This window comes from Urocitellus parryii, chromosome 3 (assembly GCF_045843805.1).
Source record: "Urocitellus parryii isolate mUroPar1 chromosome 3, mUroPar1.hap1, whole genome shotgun sequence".
In the NCBI taxonomy this organism is placed as follows: Eukaryota; Metazoa; Chordata; class Mammalia; order Rodentia; family Sciuridae; genus Urocitellus; species Urocitellus parryii.
In genome coordinates, this window is record NC_135533.1 from 18,751,323 (window position 1) to 18,773,833 (window position 22,511).

General features: G+C 39.2%; 1 protein-coding gene across 6 annotated transcripts in view; it reads right to left on the reverse strand.

Moving 5' to 3' along the window:
* Window positions 1-22,511, reverse strand: part of Cald1 (caldesmon 1) — a 175,789-nt gene that overhangs the window by 24,115 nt on the left and 129,163 nt on the right. For 4 of the 6 annotated variants that reach the window (XM_026379906.2, XM_026379902.2, XM_026379905.2 and 1 more), the window contains 4 exons: window positions 13,190-13,336; window positions 9,330-10,308; window positions 8,016-8,093; window positions 2,728-2,873 (listed from right to left, as the gene is read on the reverse strand). In XM_026379906.2, coding sequence (XP_026235691.2) covers window positions 2,728-2,873; window positions 8,016-8,093; window positions 9,330-10,308; window positions 13,190-13,336 — 1,350 coding nt within the window. The remainder of the gene's footprint in view (window positions 1-2,727; window positions 2,874-8,015; window positions 8,094-9,329; window positions 10,309-13,189; window positions 13,337-22,511) is intronic. The other 2 variants (XM_026379908.2, XM_026379907.2) reach the window with 1 other exon arrangement.

Sequence of the window (22,511 nt, forward strand, 5' to 3'; positions counted from 1 at the left end):
GTTATAAATATACACGTGTGTAGTGGGTCATGCTTCAAAATTTGTTCTTTACTATGGACGGAGGTGAAAAAGTTTAAAAATATTATTCTAGTTTCTTGACTGTTAAAGATAAACTCTTTTATTTTGAATTCAAACAAGTTTAGAGGGTCTTTTAAACTTAACTTTGCTCTTTCAGAGTCTTACAGATTCACAGGCCTGCGAGGCCTCTTTCAGTTCATTAAGGTCTTTCCATCTCTGCTTAGAAACTCTCTCCTAACCATCTTACTATGCAGGGGCTGGACTAGGCAACGTGCCTAATAGAAACGTCTCTGGGTACCACTAGGTGGCGCTCAGTCTTCATTTTGGACAATCAAAAGGTCCATCATTGGGGACTAATTAAGTAAGTCATAATGCCTCATCCAGTGAACTCTTAACACCACAAATGTACGTTCATACTTTTTGGTATAGAAAGCTAGCTATACTACATTGTTTTGTAAGGTGCAAGACTCATTTAAAACATATATTTATAATTATATTCACATGTAGACATATGTGGGTCTGTAGTACATATGTGTGTCTATCTTGAGTGCTATATACATAGAAAATATCTGGAAAAATGCTACTGATAATCAGGGAAAAAAACTTTGATTCTCACCTTAAAAAAAAGAAAACCAAAACAAACCCTGGTCAAAAGAAGAGCAAGACTTTGGCCACTTCATCTCTACCTATGTGTGCTGTAGGCTCTCAGCAGGGAAAGGTCTTCCATAATGTTCTCTCTCCTATCTTTGGCTTCTTTAGGTTTAACTCAGCATGAACATGAGGCCTTTGGCCACTGGGAACACGGCTTGTTTTCATTTAAGTGAAGAGAGATGAAGCTTTTACTACCTTCCTTGCTTCTCATTTTATACAATGTGGAGCAAAACCAGGCTTCTCTGCTTCTGTTAGCATCACCTCCTAGCTGGCATGAAAGCTTGTGGACAATGGTAGATGAGCAAACAAGAATAACATGAGGACAATCTGTTCCCTTAGTTTTTTTTTTTTTTTTGTCTGCCCAAAGAAGGAAAATCTAAGGTCTGAGTCACATTCAAGCATTCTTAACGCTTGTTGCCATCTCTTGTGACTTTTCTTCTCTTTGAATTATCCAGCTCTTTAGATCTCCACACAATAGGCATGCTAATTATTAATTTGGGCTTTGACTGAAGCTCCTGGGCAAGTTTGCTAAAGGTTAACCAAACTTCTTTCTAGAGACAAGATTTTTTTTGAACATTGTTTCCCTTGACAAAAATAAACCTGGTCCCTTAAGAAAAAACTTTTACTTATAAAACATATTTTAAACAATCAAGTAATAAAAATATAATGATATTAAGTCATAGTCATGGCTTTTCATGAGTCTGACACTCCAGTAGCACTTTAAACCATTAAACTACAGCTTGTGCGGTAAGTTTTGGATTCAATTTACCAGCGTGAATCAACTTGCTTTGTAGGTTTTCTATGAATTTCCAATAACTTAATTGTCACATTGACTCCCTTCTCAGTTCCAAGTAGTGTCATAAAGTTTATCTTTCTTTTTCCCTCCTAGTTGTCTTTAGGTCTTTTATGCATACCTTTATCCTGAGTGTTCTAGGCTCATAAATGTAACGAGGTTTCTACTCAGACTGTTAAATAGAAAGTGTTCCGGGGGCGCTTAGGTTTATACATCTTAGCCTCTTAGCTGAGCCTGGAATGTCCATTGCTAGTAGTCTAACCCTTCTGAATGTTACAAAGGCTTTGATGTAAGAAGCAAGTCTAACTTGTACATAATACCTCCTTGGTGATTTTCTTATTTGAAGTGCTCAGAAAAGCAAGGTCTACAGGTAGGCTGCTGCCAAAGACCAGCCACATGGAAATCCCCAAACTCTTTTGCAGCACATCTGGCCTGGCAGCCAGGGATATAACAGAGGTTGGTATTTGGCACAAGTGGTAGGAGGAATGAGTGTGTGATGGGGCAGAGAATCTCTGCACCTGAGTCCTTCTACAAAACTGATGGACGTATCTGTGTTTACCTGTACCAAAGAAGTGAGGGTTCACCTGCATATATGGGTCTGTTCTGTCCTATAATTCAATTGCCTGGATTTTCAATATGATAGGGAGGCAATGTGTGAGGAGAGGGAACGTGAAGCTATACCAGACTTTTCCAGACTGTTTGAAATGGAGCAGCAGTTCCATGCCCTCGCCCTCTCTCTTAGAGATTCCCAAAGCAAATGAACATTCAGGGATTTGACAATGTGACTTAGTTTCCCAAGTATTTGTCTATAAAACAATCTGAGCTTTATGTGACATTTAAACCCTTAAAAAATGAATTCATGAAAATGGTACTGAGAAGGGTCTTTTATGAAGATGTCCAGACCACATAGAGAATGGACCAATGATATTAACCCCGGCCACAATATTTTTTAACAGACTGATGTCACATGAGCATTTTAGGTCAGTGAACAGGAACATGGTTGCCAAGCATGATCTGCCTTGCAAAAAAAAAAAAAAGGAAAAGCAGACTAAGCCTGGTTGAGCAATGACTGCTGGTCTCCCATTGGTGACTCGACAGACAGACCTGCTGACTGTGTATCTCTAAGACAATGGTCAATGACTTTGTAACCAAAGAATGTTGCCTGTTTAGCACGTTTCTGTCTGGAGGCACAGGACAGGGAGACTGGTTATTTTTCCCCCCCACACGTGAACACAGTCATTGTTAACTTAGTCACTACCTCTTACCTGAAAGTATTCTCAGTATGTTTAAGTTTGTGGGTCATGAATTCTCCATTCTGTGACTTCACTTCTGTAAATCCCTTCTTTCGATCCAAGAAGCTCTTAACTTCTTCTTTGGGCTCTTTGTCTTTTTTAATCTTCTCATCTTTGATCTAACAAAAAGTACATATTAGGAAGAAACATAACAATGAGAATCTTACTAGGTTTTGGTTGTTATTACCAAAGAAGACCCAACATTTTTAGGAAGCCAGCAAACTCAGAAGCAGAACCACCACCTGGGGAATGGTGTAGTAGAATTGAGGTCAGAGGACATTTTTGGAGAGTGAGCTGTGGTCTTTTAGCCTGTAGGCAAAGACTTTGACCATAAGGAAGTAAATATCATCCTTGATCTCACCGGGGTTTTTATTTTGGAGACCAGTGGGGATATGCTGTTTGGAAACCATTAAGTTCTGGGAACTCCACGTAAGAGTAGTTGTCTGTGGTTCCCACTGGGAGGTTGGTGTGGTTTTGATGGAAGAATGGTCAGGTTGCTTGGCCAGGTTTCTTCTGGGATGGACAGTGAATCTCTGACAAGGACACAGGTGAGGAGGAAAGAAGAGAAGATCTACCAAGCCAATTCTGGAGAACACCACCCTTGTAATTTATTCTAATGAGTAACTGGGTACCAAGGATGGAACACATAGGAACCCACCTTGAGTGTGAGGGCATAAGAGACATATGACACCATGTTTGTAGTTGTGGAAACCACTAAAGTTAGAGGTGGAACTCGAATAATTCCAGGTTTCACCTTGACTTCTGTTGCTAAGAAAAATTCAGTCCTCTGGAATTCGTTTTGTGATGGTTGCGAGAGACGTTATTTCAAAGTAAACTGAATTTACGTAGCTTTTATTAGGTAGGGGGCAAAAGAACTCAAACCACGGCTACATCACCTCACTCATTCTTAAAATATAAGCGTGAAGCCAGGTGAAGTTCATTATTGTTTTTACAAGTGAAGAGTCACAGAGCTCTAATGCTTTAACGAATCCTCCAGAGGAAGGGGAGACCATGGGAACTTGTGCTTCTTCTCTTCACACCTGGCCTCCCACACCTGTTTCCAACTATTCTTCAACACCCTCTGAACATCTACTCCTAAAAGACTCGTTTTGCAAAGCAGAGTACATTTTTTTTTTCCTGCTCTGAATTTCAACAGACCTTTGTTGGATTATCTTCTTTGAGTGTGATTTCTTAAATTGCCAGGGGTGGACGATTCACTATGAGATTGCCCTAATTAGCTAAGACTTTAATCTTTCTCCAAGAGGGATGTAATAGGATGTCCCTTGGCAATGCCAAAGAGGGGAACTGGGGTGTTGAGCACTCTCGGGGGATTTCTGTGCAATTCAAGGGACCTGATTTGGATCCCAGTGCTGCTAACAACCTAATTGTATTACTTGAACAAGGCTCTGGGATGCTGGTCCCAGGTATGTGAAAAGAGAGGGTTGTATGAGATCTTCCTAATCTTTCACCCTATCTTTTTCCTCTTGGCTCCTGATTAGTCTTGAGAGGCTACAGCAGAAGGACACTACTTGATGATGGCTGTTTGGTGGCTGTCCTTGCCAAACAATAAATCAGTGTTCACTGAAAAGGCAGGAGTAGGCAGAACATTTTCTCATCCTGGCCTACCATTGTTAGAGCCCCAGAGAGCAGGGACTAAAGCTTAGACCCTGGTTAAGAAGTATCTAGGGGACACACCTACAATCCCAGCAGCTCCAGAGGCTAAGGCAAAAGGATCCCAAGCTCAAAGCCAGCCTCAGCAAAAGTGAGGCACAAAGCAACTCAATGAGACCTTGTCTCTAAATAAAATACAAAATAGGGCTGGGGATGTGACTCAGTGGTCAAGTGCCCCTGAGTTCAATCCCTGGTATCAAAAATAAACAAACAAACAAAAGTATCTAGGGGAACAGATTTAGAATTTAGGGGTACTCTTCAGGGATACCCTGTGAGTCAAATCTCACGGTTTGTGGAGCACTATGGAGAAATTTCTTTAAATTCATTTCTCTTATTTTTCAGTGAGAAATATTTCCATTCTCTCAAAATATATTTATCAGATTTACTGACCAAAAGGGTGTTTAAAATAAATTTGTAAAACAATTGATATCAAAGACAAGAAAAAGGCCTTCCTCCATGTTTTCAAGCTCTGCCTTTATTGGCAAAGATTATGTTATGCTTATATTCTCCTTCGAAAACTTTTTAAGAAACATTCTCAATGTAATAACAATAATTTGATTTTGGACATTATTTTCCAAATGAATAAAGTAACTCTAAAAATCCTGTAAATCTTATTTTAAGGAATACAGTGAATTGGATTCTATGACAGTTGTGGCACTAGCCCAGGGGATTCTGAGCCCCTTGGTAAGATAATTAGATTTTCTAGGTTGGAATGTTTCCATGAAAAACCTCTGGGCTGAAGGGATTGCTGGGTCACCTAGTGTCCTGAAGGAGATAGTGTGCTTTGTACACAGATAACAGTAGTGTACTTGGAAGAAAGGCTCTGACCAAATGTGATCATGGGGACAAAACTCTGAATCTTTGGGATATCCAACCAGTGGGATAAAACACGGGTGTGCAGGGTTGGGGAATTTGTGGCATGCCCTTGTGCCAGAGAGATACTCAAAAGGTCCAAGGAGCAAGCAGAAAGGGATTATAACATATTGCTTTGAATGATTTGATATCAGAGTAGCCCCAAGAGCTGAAGGCAAGTTAGAATTTTTCAGTTCAGGTTTAATATGTTTTTGTTAGTTTTAGAAGCCCTAAGACCTTTTCTATCCCATGGATGTCCTCTGGACTCCTAGTTACTGCAAGTTTGGTCCGAAGACAACATGGTCCCTCCAGGGAGCTTAGACTCCACCCCAGAGCCCCTAAATCGACTGTGCATTTAACACGATTCCTGGGTGATGGATCTGTCTGCACATTGGGAGGTGTGGGCCCGGATGTTTGGATGTCTGCTACTGCTAGAAACTTTGTTTCTAGGTTGGAGCCCAGAAACAACTAGCTCATTAGTGAGGAATTAGCTCCTTGTAATTGGAGAGAAAGAGCTAAATTAAGTTGTAGGGTTGTCCATCATCTGCACCCCACTGCCACCACAAGCAGAGTTAAACTGCAGCGGAGGCAGACAGGGGGTTTTATTGTTTGCTTTTGTTTTGTAGGGCATTGGAGTGACTTCTGGAAATGTCTTCGCTGGGAAAGCTCCTGTGATGTTTGTGTTTACTTGTGGCTGATCCATCTGTGTATGCCACCTAGATGCCTGCCACCAAAGGGTTCAGCTTGTCTTTGTGTGATTTCTTTTAAAATTAAAAAGAATAGGGGGCTGGGGACATAGCTCATTTGGTAGATGCTTGCCTCCCATGCACAAGGCTCTGGGTTCAATCCCCAGCATCACAAAAAAAAAAAAAAAAAAAAAAAAAAAAAACAGAATAGGAAGAGATTGTTTCAATGGCTGGATCAGGTAAAATGATTTCAAGTCGCCTCTGTAAAGCAGCCACAAAATGAGCTAGAAAGGAAAACCCTGTCACTTAACCAGCAGTTTCTCTTTATAGTGTTAAAACATGAGTACAGTTGTTGTTGTTTTTAAAAAGCCAGGTTGAGGAGCTTATCTGACTTTATACAAAAAAAGAAGCCAAAGCTTCAAGACACTGGAATGTGCTGTGGGGAAGACTGGGAAAGAGGCAGCCTGAAACTATTCCCTGGAGTATCTTACTGATACTGTAGACATTGCTGAACTGGGACCTTATAGGAAGGATGGAAAAGGATGATTTTTATTCACCTCTGATGAGCCCTTTCTAGCTCAGGGACACCCTATGTAGGCCCAGAATGCTTTGGTCATTAAAAACAAATCACATCATGGTGCACTGAATTAAACTTTACATAAAGGATCTCAATGGTGGTTTCTGCGCCTCCCTTCCCCTTTGTGTTGAGTCAATTAACAGGTTAATGACTCAGGCCCGCTTGCTTCTGGGAGTTAAAAGTATTTACCATGAAACTGCAGCTCTGCAGAAGATCTCCTGTGGGACATTTCTATTTGAGTTTATTGCTGAGGGTTTTTTTTTTTTTTTTGTAGATGAATTTGTAAGTGTTGTCACTAAATGAGAAATCTTTTCCCTTCGTGTTCAACTGTTTTCTGAGCTGCCTTGTTAGAGCTAAGTTCAGTTTCCCTATTAGCATTTACACTCTCTTCTTCCTTTAGATGGGCAGTGCTCACGTTCAGTGTTCACTCCTGCAAACCATCACAACATCTGTTAGAAACACAGGGGGACATAGATCTTAAAGTAAATATAATATGTGACATCAACTAAGGACTCTTATATTTTATATGAATCTTATAAAACTTATTTAACAACCCACTCCCTATTTATTTATTCCGATCATCTATTTTCTTAATTTGAATTTCCCTTCTGTTTGAGTTTTCTTAACAGATGCCATAACAGGTTGAGAAAAGAGTGAGAGAACACTTGAGTTGGCACTCAGTGGCTACAAATCACTTTATCAGTCTCACGGGCAAAGCCATTCGGTTCTTTTTGCCTTGGATGATTCAGTTTTACCCCATTCAAATACTTTTAACTATTACTTATAGTCACAGTTTATAGGGTTATTTGGGTCTAACCTAAGCTCAGTGGTTAAAATGAGGTCAGGCTTTCCATGGTGGCACACTGATTGCTGGGCCCTGTGACATTCTGTCTGACTCAGGCTCATTACTTACCTACCTTCCGACACCCAGCACCTGCTCTGGTGTGTGCCTCAGAAATGCAATGCAGAACATTTTGCCAAAATTTTCTTTTGAAAACAAAAAAACATCCTCAGTTCACCAAATTTTCTACCGAGATGTGTGTGGGGAGGTGTTTTCCCTTGGAAAAGTCAAAGCATTAATCAAGGCCAGTTGGGAATATCTCACGATTGAAATGCAAGTAGAATGGATCAAGGGAGGGGGGGAATTAGCACTTAGAAGGGTAGAAAGCAGGAAAGACCGATTGGGGCAGTGTTTTCCAAGCCTTTTTGGCTATGACCCACAGTAAGAAAGACAATTTCTAAAACAATGCAATACTTACTACCCATGATGCCTTCTGATACCTTCTATCCTTTTCGTTTTTTAAAATGCTGATTAACTAATTTTGAGATGTTCTAAGCTGATCTCATGGATCACGAGCTGTGGCTTGAAAAACACCGGGTTAGAGGTTAGAATCCTGAGAATCATGGGAACTGAGAGACCCTGGAACACTGCTCTCTGCTGCATTAGGAGCAGATCACTTCTCCATAATATTTACCTCTCCTTTTTTGAAGGTAGGCTTGTCTTCTTGGGACTTTTGCCTTTGAGCTTGCCCTTTTGTTCCCTTTTCTTCTTCCTTTTCATTTTCAAGAATGGTTAAGGTCACTCGTGTAAAAGAAGCCCCTTTCTAGCTTGCAAAGGTGAGAGGGTGCACACATCACTCAGCAGGTGCTGTGGGACAGCTTCCTTGGCTGTCTTAGTGGGTGCTTACACCCCTTGGTGTCAGTGATTCTATATAGCAATGTGGGATACTTTCTTCCCACTCAATTTCTCTAATGTGCCTTCTAATTGTGCTCACTGGAATCTAGCGTGACATGGTGCTCTCCTCGTGTGTGTTTACAAACCTTGTGTGTGTGGCTGGGTGCGCTTTGTTTATGATCTTCTCAATTATAGCCATGTGCATGAGCCCCTTGTAGAGAAGCAGGAGTGAAAAGACAACTGCAGGCAGTGCTGAGTTGGTGACTGAGAGGTCGCTCTGGAAAGGTGCACATGCAAGCATCTCTTTTTTCCCTGTGGTTTGGGGAACAGTGGTGGTGCTTAGGGACAGTACTTGAATGCAGCCTTGCAGAAAGCAAAAAGTTTTTGCAGTTTGCAAACATTCTTCCCACCTCCATTATTCCCATCCTTCCTCAGGTTCACATGAATTCGTGTCACCTAGAAGGTCAAAGGAGCAAAATGTGTGCTCTTAATTTCCCACCAGTTACTGATACTACCTTGCTTTCTGCAAGCTCACATTAAGCTCAGGTCTACATGATGGCAAATCAGAGTTTTGAGGTGTATTTTTTTTTTCCCACAAAAGGTTCCAAATGGCTCCCTCAGGCTTTAAGTTTGCCTTCTTAGGATGAAATGTCTGACCATAATGCTTCATGTGAATTCCCCACGCTTAAGTTTATATAATCATTTAATATCGAACCTACATGTGAGATGAGGAGTGTTGGGTCTCTTGCCTCATGTAGACCTACAGATACAGGAAAGATTCAAAAGGAATGAGTTCAGATGCAGGTGCCGAAACAGCAACTACCACATTCATCATCCTTGGGTTCCTTCATTTTTTTTTTTTTCGGTATTCATAACAACCAAGCACAGAGCAATTGATTTCTCTCTGACTGTCCCATGGACTGCACAGTTAGCTTGCAATCATTTGCTTCATGCTTGTGCATTGCTATGACCTGAAAAAAAAAAAAATGACTAGCTTGCCAACTGTTTGAGCATGTGGGGCTGTGTGTGCGTGGCCTCAGTCCCAAATTTGATGTGCATTACATTTCTCGTAAGTCACAGGCATCACACACCGGGTGCAAAATGCTCACTGTACCTGTTTCTTTGGGACAGCTGTCTGAGGTTTATCTTCAGGCACTTTCTTTTCATTGACCCTCTTCCCTTCTCTTTTCTCTTCTGCTTTCTCCCCTCTCATCTTTGTCTCTTGCATTTCATTCCTCTTCTCCTCTAGCTGCTTTTTTCGCTTTTGCTCTTCTATCCTAGCCTTCGCCTCCTCCTCTGCCTGGGCCCTCTGCCTCTCCTCGGCCGCCCTTCTCTCCTCGGCCGCCCTTTTCTCCTCGGCCGCCCTTCTCTCCTCCTCCTTTACCCTCTCCCTCTCCTCCGCCTCCCTCCTCTCTCTTTCTTCTGCTGCTATTCTTGCTTGCTCCTCCGCTATCTGTCTTTCTTGCTCGGCTTTCATTCTTTCTCTTTCTTCTGCTTCCACCCTCAGCCTCTCTGCCTCGGCTCTTTGCCTTTCTTCCTCTTCCATCTTTTCATTATGAGAAGCCTCCTCTGAGCCTCCTTCCCTCTCCTCCACTTGAGCCTCTTCTGCATCCAGGTCCCCGTTTTTCAGGGCCGGTACCACCGTCTCCTCCTGGGTTTCTGCTGTGCTCTCTGCCACCCGCGCCTCTACCTGATTTTCTCCACCGCTCTCTTGCTTTGGCTTCTCTTCCTCCTCCTCCTCCTTTTCCTTTTCGTCTTTCTTCTTGTCCTCGGCATCCCTCCAGTCATTCTTCTGGTAGGACTTGGTGACGATTTCCGTCTCCTCTATCTCGTATCTCTCTTGGCGACGTTCTCTTTTCCCTTCCTTCTCCGCAGTCTCGTTTTCAGCTGTGTCATTTTGCATTCTTCCGCTGGGGAGGGACAGGCTGGCATCTGCGATGGTTGGGTCGAACTCCTTCTGCCGCTCCAGGGCTTCCTGAAGGCGTTTCTGGCGTCTCTCTTCTCTCCGGGCCAGACGCTCCAGGAGGGCAGCCTCATCATCGCCCTCCACCTGAGTGTTGGTGGTGGTTGGCTTGGACTCCTCGTCGGGGACACTGTGCAACACAGAGAACAACACCAAAGGCAACTTGCTCCGATTAATCTGTGATCTGCATTCATATAGCCAGTGCCCCCTGGGATTAGAGCGGATGTCAGTAGTACCCTTGGATGTCACCACTTCAGTACATACACACCTGCCTGATTTTCAACTGACAGCATGTGTAATTCTTTGCTCAGGTCAGTGGAGTCTACTCCCCATGCTAAAAGTGCCGTGGATGTTTGCCAATCAAGGATTGGATTTCTTACTCTCTCCTCTTGTGCCTAGGCAGCCCATGTGACCATAGTTGCCAATGAAATATGAGCAAAAGTGATGTGTCCAAACTAAAGCAATTAAGAAAGAAGCAGAGGTCCATTCTCTGTCCTTTCTATCTCTGACTGTTGGCTGGGTCAGAAGACTCCAAATCCCTAGGGATTGACAGAGTCATAAAAGGAAGGAAGATGGTGACCAGGACAGAAATACCCAAACTGGACTTACGTATTATATTAAGCTACTAAAATGTGGGGGCTCATTGTCAAAGTAGCAGCATTACCCCGACTAACATATAGACTATCTACCTTCTTTGTCAAGATTTCCAAGAAAAAAGGGTTTCTTGTCCTTCTTCTCCACAGTGAATAAAAGGCAGTTATAGTTAATGTTTTCTTAAAAAGGGAAAAATCTCTAAAACCCAAACTGTACAATGTTCATCATCTCACTCACTCTTGGAAGATGCTGGTCACTGCCCAATCCAAGGGTGTTGGTCTCCACTGGCAGGAGACAATCAGTCATGTAATACCAGAACTGTGACCAGAGTTGGAAGCGAATGCCTTACAATGTTTAGAAACTCCATCAAATTTCATGGTTCATAGGAAACTTGGCCCTTTTGATGTTCAAGTTCACTTAACTTTGGAAAAACATATTTCATATTTAACAACAAAATATGGCAGAGTAAACCCTAGATTTCAAACTTTCTTGGCCTTTGCTGTTGCTGTAGGACAATGTCCACATGAATTAGATATATAAGGACTAACTGTCCATGGAAATACAAAGAATTCAGAACTTACAGGGAAACGCCTAATATAAGGCATTTGAATCAACTGAATTCTAATAATTTTAAGAAGCTACCCCAAATTCCAAAATGTTAACCAGATGAAAATAAGAAGTTAAGAAACCAACAGACTGTTAAAACTTATCTTTGTATTTATACAAGGATTGACAGTGATCATCAGTAGATGTCAAGGGAGAGAGCCATTTATTTCCAAGAAGACTTATTTTTCTTAGGTTAATGAATATGTTAGAGATAAGTCACATATTCTCAGACCTGAATATGCTTTCCCTTAAAAAAAGAAAGAAGCAAAGAGCTAGGCATGGGGGTCCCTGTAATAACAGCTACCCAGGAGACTGAGACAGGACGGTCACAAGTTGAAGGCCAGCCTCAGCAATTTAGTGAGAAATTGTCTCAAAATAAAAATAAAAAGAGCTGGGGACATGACTCCGAAGTAGAGAACCCCTGAGTTCAATCCCCAGTACTGAAAAAAAAAGTTTGACATTATTCTTAGGGGAAAGGTATAACTTCTATTTCTATTTCTATTCAGGTGAAGAAACAGTTTACAAAGCATCTATTTGGGATTCAAAGGCAGTTAGTGAGCCCTGGACATCATACCTGTGTTCCCCTTTGCTGGACTTCCTCCCTAATTACATTGGAGCTGCTCATCAAGGGTCAAGGTCTCTACTTTTCTAGTTTGCCAATAAGTTTCCTTATTGAATTGACTCTGCCTACGAGCATTTGCAAGATGACCTTAGAAATCTGATGGAACTGTTTGAATGTAAGCCCCAAAAGTCATGACCCTTTCCCTTCATAATCATCTGAATAGGCTGAATTAAAGGAGCTATCCACAGCTCCCTCCAAACATCGACAAAATAAAACATGCATGCAAAACAAAACCACATGCAAGACCTTATAATAAGGTTTCATTTATTTAAGCAGTTCACAGTTTTAAATTAAAATGATTTTTTTCTCCAAATATCCTTTATATTTTCTAGACCTTGGTGCAAATAAATGACATATAATAACCACTAACAAAATGAACCATGTGATCCTATTTCTATTATAAAAGCCCTATTTTTAATTATTTTAGTTGTAGATAGACACAATATCTTTATTTTAATTATTTATTTTTATGTGATCCTGAGGCTCAAACCCAGTGTCTCACATGTGCTAGGCAAGGGCTCTACCACTGAGCCCCAACCCCAGCCCCATAAAAGCCCTGTTTGAAGAAGTTGAACCTATTAGGTATTCTCAACTCTAATTTCTACCAGGGCCTGAGTAGGAAAAAATTCTAATAGTAAACGTGTTAAACAAGTTTAAACAGTCACAATAAATTAATCATCTCTCTAAATACTACAGAAAATATTGGTTTGGGCTTTATGCTAAGAAAAGGAAGACATCTGCAATTCATACCTACTTTTAAAATTCAAGAGTCATCTATTATTGGTAGGCACATAGTCTCTATTAAAACTAGTTGATCTTTAGTTCAAAAAAGACAGCAATATGCTACAAAGGAATATACTTATTTAAAAGTATAATCCATTGTACTTAGTAAATTTTTAAAATACCAGATTATGAAACAAAATAAAAGCCTTCACTGTGGGTACGTTTAGGGATGGGAATGAAGTGTGTGTGTGTGTGTGTGTGTGTGTGTGTGTGTGTAGGGAATGAAGGTGTCCTAATGTCTAGATCAGACTGACTGTCCAACCTGATCTTTGGCCAAATCAAGAGAGATTGAAAAAGGGTTGAGCTGGGCTGAAAAGGAATGCCTTGCTTTCCTTTCTCAGGTAATTTTAGTTCAACAACCAGACTAAGATGCAATGAGAAATTCTCCATTCAAAGAGGGCAGTACCTGTTCTGGGTGTGAACCTCCACCTGGTCGGTCACCTGTCCCAAGGATTCTTCCTCTTGCTTCTGCCGCAGCCTTTCTTGTCGCGCTCGCCGGCGACGTTCCCGCGCTGCCTCTTCTTCGTCATCGTCGTTCCTCTGATAGGCAATTCTGGAACATCACAAAGACAAGCTCTTGAGCAAGGCCAGCTGCAAAAATGTGTTCATCGACTTCTTAGCAGGAACAGCCCTGGTCCCTTTGCCGAACCTCACCACAGGGTTCTTACAGGATGATTCTGTTCCTAAACTTGGAGGACCAACTGACTAGTTTTCAATAATTTTTTTGGGGGGGGGATACTGGGGATTAAACTCAGGGGCATTCAACCACTAAGCCATAACCCCAGCCCTATTTTTTGTTTTATTTAGAGATAGGGTCTTACTGATTTGCTTAGAACCTTGGTTTTGCTGAGGCTGGCTTTGAATTTGTGATCCTCCTGCCTCAGCCTCCTGAACCATTGGGGTTACAGGCATGCACCACTGCACCCAGTTAGTTTTCAAACTTGAAAAGCATTATACAATAACTACAGAGGATAATCCACAATGATCAGGTAACCTAAAAAAACTATGTAAAAGCAGACTGCCTTTGGAGACTGTTGGGTTAGCATATTTTGATTTCTTGATTTAAGCCAGTTATCACACATGAAATTTAGAAGCAGAAATCCAAAGTATTGAACCAAAAATAATCAAAGACCTATTAAAAAGGATTCAGTATGTTGTGTGAAATACTTGTATAGGCACTGTCACAAAGATAAGAAAAGAATCAAGTTACAAACCAATACTTAAAATAAGCCAAAATTGCTCAAGAGAATTGAAATCAGGGGTCTTTTGGTTAGATTTTGTTTTTCCTTTCAGGTTCTTTTTACTGGAGAGGGGAGGTGTTATTGACTGACGTTCAGAAGCTTCAAAGTCAGTGCATTTTGAAGAGGTGGCTCTAAGGACCCTCCTATGCTCTGAACCATGCTGCAGCAGTGTCTTCTACCTCATAGTGGCCCACAGGTGTATATTTAGACAGAAGCCTAAGAGCTGAGGCAGGTTGAAAACCCACAGGAGACTCCCCACTTGTGTATGTTACTTAGTTACAGTTTCACTGGAAGCAAATGCCTATTTGGGGAAATTACAATCAGTATCGCTGCACTAGGTATATTTCCTCTCATATTTATTTCCAAGTGAAGAATTGAGGCTTTGCAACTACAGATGCCCAAAGTCAAGAGGAAATCGCCTGGATGGTTAACTTGGCTTCTTTTGAAGGTGTAATATACACTGAGATACAGAGCTCCAGAAGACCAGGGGAGAGCTGCCCCGCCCAGGGCCTGGTGGATTGATGGGGGTTGTGGATGAGGCTGAATTATAGAGGGCTGCTTTTTACCGTGGAAAGTTAAAGTATTTTTTCTTGTTACTTACATATCTACAAAAAGAAATCCAAATACATAAATGTTTCATATTAGAAATTATTATTTTTAATCATGGTAAAATACTTAACATGAGATCTACTCTCTTAATAAATGTTTAAGTGTATAATACAATATTGTTAACAACAGGTGCAATGTTCCACGGCAGCTTCTAGAACACACTCAAGAATCTTAAAACTATAAAACCCAAATACTTTTTAAATTTTTTAAAAAATGACATTGGAAGCATACACTTTATATCAGCAATCAGTTATCTAATGTGAACAATGATGATTTGCTCATGTTAAATTTACAAATTGATCATTTTGGGACAATTCTAGTACCTCATTTTATCTGTATTATCTTTTGACTTCAATAACAAGAAGGCTATGTATTTTTTTCATCTAGGTATCTTATAAAAAACAAGATTAGCGATTCAAGGGCTGGTTGGTTTGCTCCTTGCTACTTTAGAAAATCTGACTTCATACTTATTAAAATCCGCTAGTGTGCAATGCTCAAATGCCAATATAAATAAAGTGTCACTTACTAATTCTATAAAACTAACTGGTAATTTTCCACAAATATGAAGAGAATGGGCAGTGTGGTAAAGTTAATGGATGACTAGATTAGGATTCAGAAAACTTGGTTTTCAGAATTGATCTCTTAGGTACTTGCAGGCCCTTGATTAACCTGAGCTAAATTTCCTTGTCTGTAGGCGTGTGGCAATTACATGAAATAATGGATATGCTATGACAAAGCATTCTAAAGTGCAGTATTTTTGTTGTTGTTGTTAGAAAAGGTCAGTTAAGGAGCTGCTTTGGAGGAAAGATGAGTTCAACTTTAGACTTGTTGAGTTTGAGGTGTCAACATGACATGAGTCGAATGTTCCTTTCTAGTTCAATCACATTGTAGTTTGCAGTCGAAAGCCCTTCCCAGTGGTTTGGCTTCAACCTTCAGATTTTTGGCCTGATACTCCCTTGGCTTCTTTCTCCCTAGACAGCTTTAACCACAGCAGGGAGAATGAGTCCTTCGTGACTTCTTCCCAAACTAATCAAACAGAAAATCTTAATTTGCTCTTTTTCATCTCTGGATCAGTCATGAGACCATGGCTATTACAGGGATCTTCCTCTTCCAAGACAAGCAAGAGCTCCATGTGAGACATCCCTATGCTAAAAGCAAATGTCCTCCCTTTCCTAATGAAATCTAGCTTTAAACCCTCATTTCCCACTATACTGGAAAAATCTGAGATGTTGCCATTTTTCTCCTTCTACATACTCGGTAACCTTCATGGCTGGATGTTGTTGGCTTTTAGCTCTGACACGAACTAGATTTGCCACCACAGCCAGGTCACACTTAACCTTTCCTCCTCTTGGATTTCTCATGGGCGGAGTGACCTGAACAATCCAATCATCCCCGCTGTCTCTTCGAATTCTTCACATTTTGAAGCTTAAAACTTATGGACAACCATTCTCCATTGGTAGGCCCTTTTCTACAGTCATCAGAGCTAGGTTTGAGGGGATCTTTTACTACTACTAAAAAAGGAAAAAGTCAAAATTGTTTACAAAATTAAGAACGACAGCAGCAAAAAGAGTCAAAATGATTTCACGTTATTTTTCAATTATAAAATGCCTGGTTGCTGACTCGAGAACCTATCAGTTGACTTTATACTTATAAGTGAAATTGTGTCTGTACCAAATAACTTGTTGGTGTGGAAATCCTTCAACTGTGAGACTCCCTACATTAGCCCTCAGCATGCAAAGCAAATTGTAACTCCTTAGCTTTTAGGCATGCTCCAAAGCAACCTGTATTTCATACTTCATCACAGATTCTCTTTTTATTTTTTTTCTTCATTCAACATTGGAAAGACTCAATTTGTTTTATTCTAAAAGTAGCATAGAATTATTACTTTAAAAACAAGATAATACAAAATGTATAAAGGCAAAAGTAAAAATCATCTTCCTAAGATCATACCACCCAGGTACAATATAGTGCTCATTTGATATATTCTATAAAATATTTTCCTATTGTACATAGATATTTACATTTTTTATAAAGTGGGATCACTTATACATATGATTTCATAAAGTTTCTTTAATTTACCTTATTTATGACTAATTTTAACACATTAATAGTTTGTCAACAGAAACAGTATTTTAAATATGTGTATATTAGGTGTATATGTTATACATCTTATGTATAAATAACATATATACATAATAAAATTTTATAAATACACCCAAATATAATTATATGGATGTACTATAATCTATTTGATCATTTTTTCTACTGCTTGATATTTAAGATTTTTTTCAACATTATGTTCTTATTTGTTTATTTTTTTAACATTATGTTCTTATAAATGATGCTGCAAAGGATATCAATATTGATACATTTTTACCATTTGTGCAATTATTTACTTAAGAAAATTTCTCAGAGATTAGAATTTCTGAGTTAAATAAAAGTATGTTTGTTTTACAGGCTTTTAGTATGCTCTCCAAAAAGGTCTATAACACCAGTAATGCAGGAGAGTGCTAATTTTACCATAAGCAAAATTTGTCTAAAAAGATAAGTATACAGGATCCTATCTAAATGATAGTATAAGCTTTGCTCTATGTTCTGGTTGAAGTCAAAATGTTAACATTTCTGATTTTCCACACACCAGATTTAAACCTATATGAAATGCTGATGGCTAGTAAAACACATACCTAACCAGCCACTGGGTTGTAATAAAAGCATAACGACCCATGTGTTCCTTCTGTGAAAATTCAGCAGATGCCAGTATTAACCAGTCCACCCATATTCTACAGTACAAAGACAACAGATGTTCCCAGATGATTCAGAAGCAGCGTGGGATCCCGAAGTTCCTCTGAATCATCTTGAGAAAGACTGAAGTATGTTTAACAGGGTTCTCAACAAATGCATCTTATTTGTGATCTACTTTTTGAAAATCCACAAATAAACTGAGCAACTCTCTATGAAATAAAATGCTGCGTTGATCAGAACCCATGAGCTTTCTATCCACACTGGCTGAAAAAGGGTTTACTACAGAGTATTCCGCTTTGTCTCTTGGTAACTGCTTTGGATGATTTCTTGCCACAAACGCTTGGAGAAGGGCACAGGAAGGTCTGCAGGAAGACCAGTGTTGCTAACAGTAAAATCACTCATTGGATATTCAAAAGAAAGAGAGATTATCTATGGTATGTATGCTCATGTGCACATATGTACACCTGTGAATAAGTGCAAAAAATCCCCAAAGTCCATTGTAATTCTATGATGCTATTTGATTGTGTCAGTTGAGAAAATTGTCTTTTCTTGCATTTCCAGAAACATTGCTAAAATTCCTTGGTGTTATGTGATAAGAAAAAAAAAAAAAAACGGATCTATGCAACAGGAAAACTTTCTTGTAATGCTGTGGCTTTTACAACACAACAATTTTTAAGACTAGCACTCTGCTGCCTCAATATATTCAAGCCACAGGATGATCATGTTATATTCAAGGTATTTTAGATGGAAAGTTCAAATAAGCAAAAGTAGTGCAAACCCAGCAAATAAGGGAATCGCTGAGGACTCAGTGTCTTCACCTTAGGGTGGATGAGGTCTAACTGTGTACCAGATGACAAGAGCAGGGACTGACAGGCAGAAGTTCCTCAAGCAATGCGTTAGTTGTCTCCTGGCCTCAGTGTTCCCCTCATCCCACACTCCCATCAAGTAGTTCTCACGACTTGAGCAACTCTGACAGAATTCTTGTGATTGCATCATCTACAGTATAGGTTGTTTTGTTTTGTTTGTACTCCAAGTCCTCCCTGGTGTGAAGAATATTGCTCTTATTTCCTTCTACTGTCTTTTTTCCATTTTGCTAATTTTATGATTTGAGACTACAAGACAACGTCCTTGATGTTTCCAAGTAAAATTCTGGCAATAGTGTTTTATTAACAAAACAATATCTCTTGACAGGGAATCATGCTTAAAAACAGAATAAGAAAAAAGAATAGCTATTTTTACTGAGGCAGGGGCTGATTTGATTACATGTTTAGGAGCACTAAATACTCAGAAAGAATGAAAACATAAAGTTAAGTCTATAGCAGGCACAGATTTACTGATTTTATGTTGATAGTCACAGTACTGTTCTCGGTAATTAACTGAATAATCAAATAGTAAAATTAAGTTTGGATCTGCCACCTTGCTATTGTATATTTTTACACACATTGTATATTTCATAACTGTATCTTAAAGATTAAACAATTTAATAACATACTTAAAGACTTGGCAAAATTAATTCCCTGAGTCATACTTTATTTTTATCATCTACATAGTAGGAATTCATAATTTATTTGATTATTGTTTTATACACAGACATTTTGGGTTTTCTTCCATTTCTTCCCTATGGCTGAGGTAGATGGTGAGAAGTGGAATAGTATGCATTCACGTAGATTTAAAAGAATCTGTAAGATTTCCTTTCACAGTAGTTATTCCAATTCACATCCCTATGCCCGATCACTTCTATAACCAAATAGAATCAGCATATATTAAGACAGTCCACTGCTAACCTGCCAAGCTCAGAGGATAGATTTAATCTCCTCTGTGGATTCCAACATGTTAAGCCCAAGGATTCTTTTAAAATATTAAGAAAATGATATCACAATTGCTTATACTTTTGTTATTTATTAATAAAATATGAATTCTATGATGCATGAAAGGAATCCATAGCTCTCTCTCTCTATCTATCTATCTATCTACCTATTTTTTTTGAAAAACAGTGTTTTTTAATATGAGACAGTTATTTATCAGACTAGGGAAAATACTTGGTTTGGATATGAACTCGGAACTCTCTTACTAAGATTTCATTGCTGGAGAACCACTGCTGAACTTGAAGACATTTACAAGAGTGCCCCTGAACAGATCTGGAATTGTCACCTTCAAACCGTTTTGTGTCCTTCCACATTCCTGGACTTGGTAAGCACACATGTGTATACAGATAAACAGATCCACAGGTTCAGTGAGAAAAGTTTCAGGGAAAATAAGGCTTCATACACTACAATGAGGCCGAGTCACAAAATACCCTACTCAGATCAAAGTTTCTAAGTCTTTCTGTTTTCCTTAATTGTTTCTGCCACACTCCTATATTTAAAAAAAAAAATTGTTGAACCTTAAATACCAATAGATTGAATCAATTCACTACCTAAAAGAATGAATGTGAATGCATAATAACTTATAGACCAGTAGACAGTTGACTGGACCCCCAAATCAGCTCTGATAGGTTTGCATCCCACTGTATGTGACATCCACTTTTATGTGACAAGTTCTTTAAGAGAAAGTGGTGTTGGCTAAAGGAGATTTCAGGTTTTAATTGAGGCACAGTTTAGCCTACAGCTTTCTGCAGCTACATAATTCCCATGTAGTCCACACCCAGAAGGAAGAAAGCCAGGGGCCCAGAACTTCAAAGAAGGATAGCTTTATTATTATTATTATTATTATTATTATTATTATTATTATTATTTTCATTTGATGGCCATTCCTATTGGTTCTTCCAAGGTCACTGTCTTAACTGGGGTCCTAATAAGGAATCCAGCTTCAAGAGTTAAAAACTTCATGTGGGTTGAAAATATGCTCATCAACTATTTAGAAGAAAAATGACTCATATATATTTTCATTATTCTTTCTCATGTACCAAAACCCCCAGGGATTTTCTTTTATAATGTGAAACACAAGCAGATTCTCCAAACATATCCAATCAACTCCATAAATTGCTCAAACACTCTTAGCAAAATCTCAGGCCACGCTGTGATCAGGAGAGACAATCCTGAGCTACTGAAGTGAGTCATATTTGCCCAGCAGACTTGCTGTATATTTGAAAGTTAAAAGAAGTTTATAGAAACATTCCAGGCTCTTGAATATGATTTTGTTTATATGTGGTGTCTGCAAATGTTGTGGTTTCATTTAATGCACATAAAGTCCAACTCTACATTTTTTTCCTTGGAGTCTTTAAAAGAAAGGCAATGAAAAATTATAATGGAGAAAAAAATTTTAAGTAGAAGTGTTTTCAGATCAGAATGTGTTTAGGAATGACTAATAGCTGATCATTGGTTTGTTAGTAATTAATATAGAATATAGAAACAAAGCCTCTTTGATCTAGAGGAGGACTTTTTTTGGTGGGGAAGACAGGTAAAAATGTGCCATATTATTTGTGGTATATCATTGCTGTGCCTTTACTGGAGTTTGAAGAAAATTTCCTAGGAAGAGAAGTACATCTCACTTCATCTATCTGCCCTTCTCCTATCCCTCTCCCCATTCTTAAACACATTGGAGTCACTAAAGTTTATATACCAACCATAAATTTGGATTCTTGATAAAACATTGTGTGCTGGCAAACTCTGGTGTCTCATGGATGTCCTCACAAGGCATCGGCCCAGCATTTGCTTCCTATGATGACAACATCCCATAATCACACAAGTTCCTCTAACCGCAGACAGTGATGGGGAAACGTGTTGTAGAGCCTCAGACCAAATGGAAGAAAACTTTTGTGTATCTATATGTATAATAGGCTGGTTCTTAGCACCATTATGACTTAGGCATCTTGTCCAGCCACCAAATTGGGCTTGATTCTGTATGGTTATAGAAGAGATCTGGGAAGTGTTTAGAGTTTCTGACTGAGTTACAGAAGATTCTAGAATGTTCTAGAATCATCCTGCCTCAGGGAAAGCAGATCCTTAAGCCAAGAGACTCATTTCTGAATTCATACACATAGCCATAGAAAATTTTTAAATGATAGATTCTAGTGGGGTTAATTATTTTAAATTAAAAAGACTTTTATCATGAATTGCATTGTACCTAAAAATAAGTTTATGGTGTAAGACCACTATAAAGATAAAACATACCCATGCACCTACTATCCAATTTGAATAGAACATTAGGAGACTTAATTTGCTCCTTTCAATCTCATTCCTCTCTCTTTTTAACCAAACAACCACTATTCTGAATTTTGGAATATTTGTATGATTCTCTTGCTTTTCTTTGTAGTTTTATCACCTTAGTATGACTCCTCAAATAATACATTTTGAGTATTGCCTTTCAAAACCTTCACATGATACTAATGTATGCATTGTGTGATTAGTATCTTTTACATTATGTTATGGAGATTCATCTATTTATATGAATAGATGTAGTAGAGGAGGCACAGAGTTTTCCAAATGTCATTCTTCTTCTTCTTCCCCCCCCTCCTCCTCCCCCTCCTTCTCCTCCTCTTCCTCCTCCTCCCCTCCCTCCTCCTCCCCCTCCTCCCTCTCCTCCTCCCCCTCTTCCCCCTCCTCCTTCCCCTCCTCCTTCTTCTTCTTCCTTCTTTCTTCTTTCTTCTTTGGTACTAGGAATTGGATTCAGGGGCACTTGACCACTGAGCCACATCCCCAGCCCTATTTTGTATTTTATTTAGAGACAGGGTCTCACTGAGTTGCTTAGCACCTTGCTTTTGCTGAGGCTGGCTTTGAACTTGTGACCCTCCTGTCTCAGCCTCCTGAGCGGCATGATTACAGGCATCTACCACCATGCATGGCTTCCAAATATTCTTGATATGATAGTTTGTAGAGTAAATGAATAACTTATTCAACAACTCACATTTTCTTTTAAAAAAAAGTCCACAAGTGGTTTATAATAGTCAGTAGAAACAATATGAATAGAATTTGGATTTGCTTTCTTATTGAATTGTTATTTTTCTCATATTTCTTTTTAAAAGAAAGAATGCATCTCATTAAATACAGATTTTGGTGGAGTAATTTCATGACAGTTTCCTGAGATAAACTAAAATCTATTCATTTTGTCAAAAACAGGACTGAATTTGCACCAGCCCATCTACCACCCCACCCTATTAAAACAATCAGTATAATCAGATACAAACATTCACTTTTT